Source organism: Talpa occidentalis, unplaced genomic scaffold, assembly GCF_014898055.3.
Source record: "Talpa occidentalis isolate TD23 unplaced genomic scaffold, MPIMG_talOcc4v2.1 talOcc4.4, whole genome shotgun sequence".
NCBI lineage: Eukaryota > Metazoa > Chordata > Mammalia > Eulipotyphla > Talpidae > Talpa > Talpa occidentalis.
This window is the reverse complement of record NW_023604295.1, coordinates 6,354,725-6,363,555: the sequence shown is the minus strand read 5'-3', so window position 1 is coordinate 6,363,555 and position 8,831 is coordinate 6,354,725. Positions and strand designations below refer to the sequence as shown.

General features: G+C 50.5%; 1 protein-coding gene across 1 annotated transcript; it reads right to left on the bottom strand.

Moving 5' to 3' along the window:
- Positions 1 to 87: 87 nt before the first annotated feature.
- Positions 88 to 1,221, bottom strand: CUNH21orf140 (chromosome unknown C21orf140 homolog). Its single transcript, XM_037524491.2, has one exon. The coding sequence runs from the start codon at positions 1,136 to 1,138 to the stop codon at positions 383 to 385; it is 756 nt and encodes a 251-aa protein (XP_037380388.1). The 5' UTR covers positions 1,139 to 1,221; the 3' UTR covers positions 88 to 382.
- Between the last annotated feature and the right edge of the window lie 7,610 nt (positions 1,222 to 8,831).

Genomic DNA, 8,831 nt, shown 5'->3' with positions numbered 1-8,831 from the left:
ACTGCCTGCGCCACCAGGGAGGCCCTGCATGCTTTTTATTTTCAATTTTTTGGTGCCCACACACTTGGTTCTCTGAGCTTGGCTCAGCCCTGCTCACCAGCCAGCTCCTTTGGGCTGAGTTACTGCTAACCCTCCCATTGACACAGCCCTCAGCATGACCTGAAGATGGGAGTCGAGAACCCTGAGTCACCAACAAGCTTTAATGAAACCTCCAGAAATCCTAAAGCCCTTCACCAAGCCCCTCAGGAACCTCAGTCCTCACAGACGCCCTGTGAAACCGCTGTTGACGCATCCTTGGTGGCCACGGTCCAGACGCCAGCCCGTCGGACTGGGTGAAGATCCCGCCCGTGGCACTAACCAAGCACTTTTGGAGGAATCACCCTTACGAAAATTTACCCAAATAGTAGTTTTCCCATCTCCGCACCTTGTTAGTGAGTATTTTCCATTTGTTTGTGTTTATCCTTTCAATCCCTTTGCGAATCAAGTCGCTGAGAAGAATATACTGGTAAGAATAGATGTTGTCACAGGACTGCAAAGAAAACTCCTTTCTGTTGTTGATGATAAACCACTTCAGAGAAGACCAGGCGGAGTCTAAAGGGTTCAGGTAATTGTAAGGGGACGGCAGAGAGAGCAGCTCATGGCCACAGGCTTTGGCCACCTTGGGGCAGCACATGATGCTCGTTAAGTTAATGACGGGTGAGCCTTGGGCCTGGCTCGTGGGCTCTTGGTCCTCCTTTGGCTGCACCTCATCCGGCCTCGCTCTCTCTTTGACCACGATGGCACATTTGCCGTAGGTCCTCTTCGTCACATTACAGAACTCAAAGAAGACATTGTCTTCTTGTTTGTTACACAGCTCATCTCTTAGGAACAGCCGATATTTCCAAGGCACCCATCCTTGGCCACCACCAGCATGCACAAGACACCATGTTGGAGTTTGCATGAAGTAGCCGTCACTAAAATCTTCCCCGGTTACGAGACTTTCTGGGATATCAGTTTCCCCAAAATACACAATCTTAAATCCATCGTATTGCAGCGTTCTCAGGGTTTTCAAATACTGGAGACATTGTTTCCTTTTGATGCCATCGAATGGACTTCTGGTGACGATGTTTCGTAAAAGGGGGTTTGCAAAGTGAAACATGGGTTCTCTGCAGTGTTTTCACAGTTGCATCCCCCCACCTGTGGGGCCTGGCAGGGATGGGATGATGACCTCATAAAGGGCTTTCTTACAGCTGGGCTGATCCCATAAATACACTTAGGATTTCAAAGCATCACACATACTCAGAACAATTCCCACAGGCTTGCCAGATAAGGACATGAAATGGTCTCCATAGAAAATGTTACTTTGACGTGGATTCTGTAATAGATCTGGGATGGAGATTGGCCACTGCATCCCTTTGTGAGGGCGGTATCAGGAAGCCACAGGCTGGCTAATGTAAGCAGCAACTTGTTTTTTCAGTTCTGGAGCTGCAAGTCCAAGGTCAAAGTGCTGCCATCTCTTTGTGTCTTCACACCTGTCCTCTTGGAAGAGGGCCCACCCTGATGACCTCACTGTACTTTAATCACTCATTGAAGACCCGTTTTCCAGATACAGTCACATTCTGAAGTAGCAGGGCGTGAGGGCTTTGACCTATGACTCGGGGGGAGTGCATTTCAGGCTATGAGAGCAATCTTTAACAATGAGTCAAGTTTCTGATTCCTTCTACTTGCTCATCAGGATGGAGAGGAATATTTATACTCATTCATCCCAAACTCGTTTTCTGAGCACCTGCTATGCACCAGGCGGTGTATGAGGTCCTGGGAGGTCTGGGGATGTGGGTGGCGTCTGTCTGTCCTATAGCTCCTGGCAGCTGCCTTCCTCTTTCACCATCAAGAGTGCTTCATCCAGGTGGTGGAAGGGAGTTAGGGCAAACAGCAGAGGGAAGCCTGCATGCGGACCTTTCACAAGGCTGCCGACTCTTGAGCTAATTCCACACACCTGCAAAGCATTATATACTCAAAGCAAAGTGGCAATTTGCCTTAAACTCTAGCAGCCTCTTCTTAAAAAAGATTTATTTATTTATGCATACAAGAACTGGGGTACAGGCCAGAGGTATGTGTGTGGGGTGGCGTGAGAGGATTCACCACAGACGGGAGCAGAACAGGCAGATGTACTGAAATACACTGCTGAGGGGAGCAGCGGGCGAGAGAGAAGAGGTCTGCTGCACCCTGTGCGTAACTCCCTGGCCAGGAGCGAACTTGTGCTGCAGTAGTTGCGGACAGCTTCATAATGCTGTGTCTTTACCCCTTGTGCCACCAGGGAGGCCCCTCTAGCAGCCTCTTTATTTCCCTTTATTTGTATTTTCTGTCCCCTTCCTCAAAGCAACAAAACTCAACTCAGTAGGAATGTAGACTCCCTCCCCAACACACCCCAGATCATGGTCCCTGAATATTATTTCCTATGGAAAGAATCAGGAGCCCTTAGCTTCCAGGTCCAGGAAAGGAAATATAAAAATCAGCTTAGAGCACCGTGTCCAGCCAGACAGTGAGGACCAGCCAGGACCAGCAGGTTCTGTTGAAAGGAACCACGCTTCAATAAAAAGGGGCTCCATTGTCAAAGGTGGGATGTTTTGAGCATCAAAACATAAACAAAACAACGAACAATGCCTACAATAAATTGAAGTACTATGTAGACTTTGAGTTCATAATGATACTTTAAAAAATCCAACCATTAAAAAAGGACAAAAACATGGTTTGTTGTCTTTGGAGGTGCTTTGAGGGGCATCACTGCATTATTTTGCCAAATAATAAGTGGAAGAACCAAGTGCTTATCATGCCTTTCTTTGTGCGGCTTTGAAACAGTCTAGGTCAAAGAAACTGTGAGTCAGTAAGATGTAAAGTGCTCTGTTCCCTGGATAAACAACTAAAGTGGATCCCAGGCTGAGTCACCACAGCTGCTTATTTAAACAGGTGGACTAATCTGCACACTACCAATTTCGTTCTGCCCTTGACTCTGTTCAAATAACCCTGCTTACCACACTGGCCACAAGGCGCCATGCTAGATGAAATCCTTAGATGCCGACTCATGATCTCACAGCTTCCTGGGGGAGGAAGCCTGAGCCCTCACACATGCCCTCCTCTTCCCGTGCTGGGGAATGGCCCAACCCAAGCTCTGACCCTGGCCCCTCCTCCCTGTCTGTGGGCCTACCTTTGATCAGCTCCCTTCCAGAGCCAGGCTAAATTCTCCTCTCTCTAGCACTGTCTCCCCCATGTGTGAGTCTCTAATAAAGCCTTGCCTGGTTCCACCACACCTACTGGGCTCTGGCGAATTCTCCTCCAGAGGGTGAAGGACCCACTCCTTCGGGTTGAGGCTGGTAACAGCTTCCAGGTGAGAGTGGGAAAAGCCAGAGTGTGTGGGATGTGGCCTGTGTGGTGAGTTAGACATGATCAGAGCCTTGGGGTTGTGAGTAGAGGCCCTAGTCCCAGATAATCCAGGGTCAAATCATAGCACACACCCCCGTCCCCATGAACCTCAACTGAAAAATGGGGGGAATACATACCTGTGTGAGCTGAGGACTATTGACATAGGCTAATCCTCTGGCTCAGTTTCTTAAGTGGCTGCAGCTGTTGCTGCAAGAGGCTGACTGGAAAGACAGAGTTTGGCAGTGAGTGACTGAGGAGAAAAGGAACAGTCACGGGAGGGAAGAGGAAAAACAAATCAACACTGAGGATCAATGTTGAAATGAAACAAGTTGTTCTCCCTGTGGAAAACTTGGAAGTTCCTTCCCTCCACTTCTTCCTTCCTTTCTCTATCTCTGTCTCTCTCTTCCCCGCTCCCCCCCAGCTTCATCAACAAACTCTGAATGTCTCCCTTTCTGGGAAAATCTTGGAAAGACTAGCATTCCCTTAAATTCCCTCCAGGAAGGTGCCATCTTGTAGGAGAGAAGCAGAATCAGCAAAGGACTTTGATTCAAGATGGCCCCTAGGGGGGCAGAAAGCTCCAGAAGTGGGAGGGACACTAAACATGGAGATGGAGTGCCCTGGAGATGGGATGCCATGGGGAGGAGCTCATATTTCAGCTGAGATAAACCTTCAAAGGGTTCCTGACCTCACCCTTCAAGATGTGGTGAGAAGGCTGGCAGGACTGAGCTACACCCATCCAGCAAATGTGCAACCACTAGCGGTTCCAGAATGCACAGCCAGCAAATTCCAAGGCTTCTCCATTGAGGAGAATGAATGGGCTGAACATCCACAAAGGTGTGTGTAAGGGCAGGACAGGCCACTGAGCAGGTTTTCTGATCCAGCAGACCGGGTCAAGGAGGAGTCAGAATCCTCAGTGGTTCTTGCAGGTCTTTTATTTAGATTTACCAGGCATATGGCAGGCAGGGGTGCTGGGGGTCTGGGAGGTTGGCAGGCCTCCTGCCCCCAGCAAATCCTCACTCTGTCTGGGCTCTCCGGCCTTCTCTCACATTCTCTCTGCTTCTTTCTCGGCTTCTCCTGGCGTGTCCGTGAGGCTGCCCTTAAAAGCCCAGACTCAGCCCAGGTGAATCCCATCTACCTAGGCCCACACCCTACTCCAGGTGCCCGCCATCAGGCATGCATTCAGGACCGCAGATCCATCATCTATCCTGATGGCGGGAGGGCAGAAAAGCCTGATACTTTTTACGTTACCCTACAGTGTGCCTGCAAAGGAGAGGAAAGGAGGGGCCAATGGCTGTTTGGGCGAGTGAGTCTCCAGGTGCACTCAGTGTTAAGATGGCGCCGGTCCACTTCCTGTTTACTCGGCCTGTTGATAGGCCTCGGCTGACGCCAGGTACAGGTGCACTTTCTATACAGGCTCACTGGCCTTATTGGGCTTCCCGGCATTGTGCACTCTAATTGTATTTTCTACAAATTAAAGGTGTGAGGGGAAGAGACTATTGTTGTCAATTTTCCAACAGCATGTACTTCGTGTCCCTGTTACATTTTTTAGTAATAAAGTATTTTTTATTATTTATTTATTTATTTATTTTTAAAAATATTTATTTATGTATGCATACAAGAGCTGGGGTACAGGACAGAGGCGCGGGGGGTGAGAGGATTCACCAGAGACAGAGTGGGGAACAGCACAGGCAGAGTAACTGAAATACACTGCTGAGGGGAGCAGCGGGCGAGTCAGGAGGGGTCTGCTGCACCATGTGGGTTATTCCCTGGCTGGCCAGGGATCGAACTCGTGCTGCAGAGGCTGCAGATTACTTCATAGGTTGCATCTTAACCCTTGCGCCACCAGGGAGGCCCAATAAAGTATTTTTTTAAATGAAGGTATGTACCTTGACTTTCAGACATAATTCAGTTGCACACTGAAGCATAAACTATTTGCACTACTGTGTAAACTTTTATATACACTGGAAACCACCCCCCCCCCAAAAAAAAACCATGTCCCTGGCTATATTTCAATGGTAGCTTTATGGCTGTGACGGAGCTGCGTTATTTCTGAGGGGTGCTGTATTGCTGGTGTCCCCAGAGGGGCTGGGAAGAGGGGAGTTAGAGGATCTGTTACTTTATCAGAATTGAAAAAAAATAAAGCCCTCAAGAACTTTTAACTTATACATGCAAAACATGTGTGTTGTAAATAGTGTCATTTCAAGTGACTTATTCTTCCTCCGGCTTCACCTCCGTTTCCCCGCCAGAGGGAGCCCCCGCTGGAATTCGTTGTGTTCATCCAGTCACCTCTCTGCTCCTGGGCGTCCAGCGCGGGGAAGGCCTGATGCTGCTGGGACACAGCCCTTGAGCGCGCACAGGGATCCCTGAGCAGCGGCCCTGAGCCCAGGTGGCCGAGGAAGCCGGGGCTCACAGATCCTTAACAGGAACGACCTCCTGACGTGCTTACGTGCTTTAGAGAATAAAGGGCAGCTGACCAGGGCCCAGGGGCTTCTCCACATCCCCCGCCCCCTCTGCAGCCTCTCCTCCTCACGTGTAAAATGGTTGTATTGGACCAGGCAAGGGCTGGGTTCATTTGCTCTAAAATGTGGTCTTTTCTTGCAAGGTAGGCAGAGGGACTGTGGCTGCGTGTGTGTGTGTGTGTGTGTGTGTGTGTGTGTGTCTATGGCTGTAAGTGTGTATGTGCAGAGAATGGGTATATATGGGAAGAAGTATGCATGTGTGCATGTGGTGTGTCAACGTGGATATGTGGGGTTGTGTGTGAATGTGTATGCGTGTGGGCAGTTTTGGGAGTGTGTGTTTGTGTGGTAGGAGGGAGGGAGGCGGTCACATTCCTCCCCCGTGCTTGGGCGTAGCATGGACTAATCAAGCCAAAGAGTGGCCGGTGGGTGTGAAGTGTGTCCCTTCCAGACACCAGCACTGAATTTTGCAGGAAGCCCTGCAGCTCTTCCTCAGGCACTGAGACCAGCAGTGCCTCAGCGTGGCGGCCCAGAAACCCTGGTCTCCATGCCGGGATGCCAGGACGTGGAGCAGAGCCCAGTGGTGCTGCCGCATGGGTGCAGCTTGAGAGCGAAATCTACCTCATTCAAAATGGCTGCCTTCCCACACCTCCCTTGCATGGAAACAAAAGCACATTTTGGGCAAAGACTTCATGGAAACATCCCAGGGAAATATCACTTTGGAACTGGATAGTCCTAATTTGACTCCCTTGCCAGCTGTGTGACAATATGCAGGGTTTTTAACCTCTCTGAGCCTCGACTCCCTAATGGAACCCACTTCACAGTTTGTGGGCCAGCAGATGCCAAAGCACCTCGTGTGCAGTGGTGTCATCAAATGTCTACTTCCTCTTCCCGTGGCACCTCTGAAGACATGTGGTGGCCTCTCCTCTTCCCAATAGCACCCTGAGTTCTGAGCAGGCAATCACCCGTGAAGCTCAGGTTCCTGGGGAGGAAGCCATGCCAACTCCTACCCCAGACTTGAATCAATGAGCACCTTCCTGCCCTCCTCAGTGCATGGTGTAGGGAGTGTGGCCCCCAGAATGTCTCAGGATCCTTCCCTGGACCTCTGGGCACTTAGGCCCCCAGGGAGTCAGACTCACTTCCCTGCTGCTCTGTTTCCTGGGAGGAGACCTGTCCTGCCTTCTATGCACAAAGCCTCCCCCACACTTGTCCAGACGCCTCCCATCCGGCAGGGGACACAGCCTGGACTCCAGCTGGGACACCTATTTGTTTGTTTTCTGCTAATTAAACTCATAAAACTCTGCCCAGTGGGATTGCAAGGCAGGGCCATGGGTGAAGGGCCTGCGAGGTGGGGAGAGGGGTTGAGGAGCGGCGTAGTGTAGACACGTGGGCAAAAGTGCTTGTCTGGGCCCTGGCGGCAGCTCAGGCCAACAACACGAGCTAATCAGTGTCTCAGACAGCTCAGGACGACCTGGGGGGGCAGGAGGCAGGCAGCTCAGCAGCTCCCTGGCAAATCATAATCACCAAAGAAGACTCTCTGGGGAGCTTCTGTGCCCAAACAGAAGCAAAACAGAAACCCATGTCATCAGAATGAAGTGGCTTAATTTGACATTTGTGACTTTTATTGGGGTCTCGGCGACACTCTCCCGCTTGCTGGTTTCACTTCATTACATTTCCCCAGGCGTCAGCGCGTATTGCTAATGCCAGTGGCCCACACAAATCTCTTTTTCTGGCCTGTCCTGACATTGATGAATCAATTTTTTCAGTCCTGTCTGTCTGCCTGAATTACCAGCACTTCAGGGAAGCCTGTGGAGGACTTTCCCTCTGTCCACGCTGATGTGGTCCCCGCAGAGCCCGGGAGAGGCTATGACTCCTCCTGACAGTGACCCACCGAGTCTCCCCATCGGTGGCTAATTAAATGCCAGGCCCCTGGAGGGCCCTGGGATGGCCGGTCCTTCTCCTGGGGCCTGCCCTTCTATTGCCCCCACCACGCTCTTCCTGGCCAAGTGACCTGCCCCCGTCCTGCTCTCTCGAGACCCTGGCTCACCTGCACCTGGTTCTTAGTCCCTGCCCCTCTGTCCCGCCACCTCATCTCCTTTCCCCAGGAGACGCTTTCTCTCTATCCCAGCATCCGGGCCTTTGTGTGACTGTGCTATAACAAGAACGCTGTCTATTTGGTCATTGATGCTGGTTCCTAGCGCGGAGCTTCTCAAAGCTTAGAATGTTCTGGGTGATGAGAGCATCTTCTATTACTTACAGCAAGCATCACCACTACCACCCACATGCCATCAGCATTAACGCAGGCATCAGCAAATATCACAGCCACCATCACCTCCACCGTCATCACGCCACAATCACCACCAGCACCACCAGCACCAGCTGTCACCACTGTTAGGACGAGGCTTATAATTGCGTATTTATTTTACTTTTCAAAGTACATTTACACTCATGATCTCATTAACGCTTCTCTACTTTGTAGAATTGGCAGAACTGGCGTCATTCTTATCTGTGCAGAGACTGAGGTCCAGAGAGGTGTGTGCAAGGGCCACAAAGTGGTTGATAATCAAATCCAGACTAGAATTTGGTTTTTCTGACTCCAGAACAAGTGCTTTTTTCCCCCCAATGGACCCCATCTTCTCAAAGAAAATGAAGAATTCTGACTAACTTCTAATGTTAACAACTTGGTTCTATATTCCAGTTAATGTCTGTAGTGTCCAGTGTACATGACCCTGGGGGTCTCGTACCCCAACCCCACATGTTCCAGGTGATCCTCTAGCCTTACCAAATGCAACCCCCTACAAGCTGAATCTTCGTCCGGGGAATTTGACCCCAAATTCAGCTGTGTTTCCCGGAATATTGACATGCACCCCTGGACTCTAACTCCCTCGCCCCCACACCCTTCCCTGGGGCATACATACACTTTCCAGTGAAAGGTCAGAGTGTGGCTGAAGCTACAGCCCTTGTTCTCTCTTCTCA

Excerpts from the sequence above, each read along its gene's own strand:
- CUNH21orf140 (XM_037524491.2), bottom strand. The coding sequence starts at position 1,138 with ATGTTTCACTTTGCAAACCCCCTTTTACGAAACATCGTCACCAGAAGT.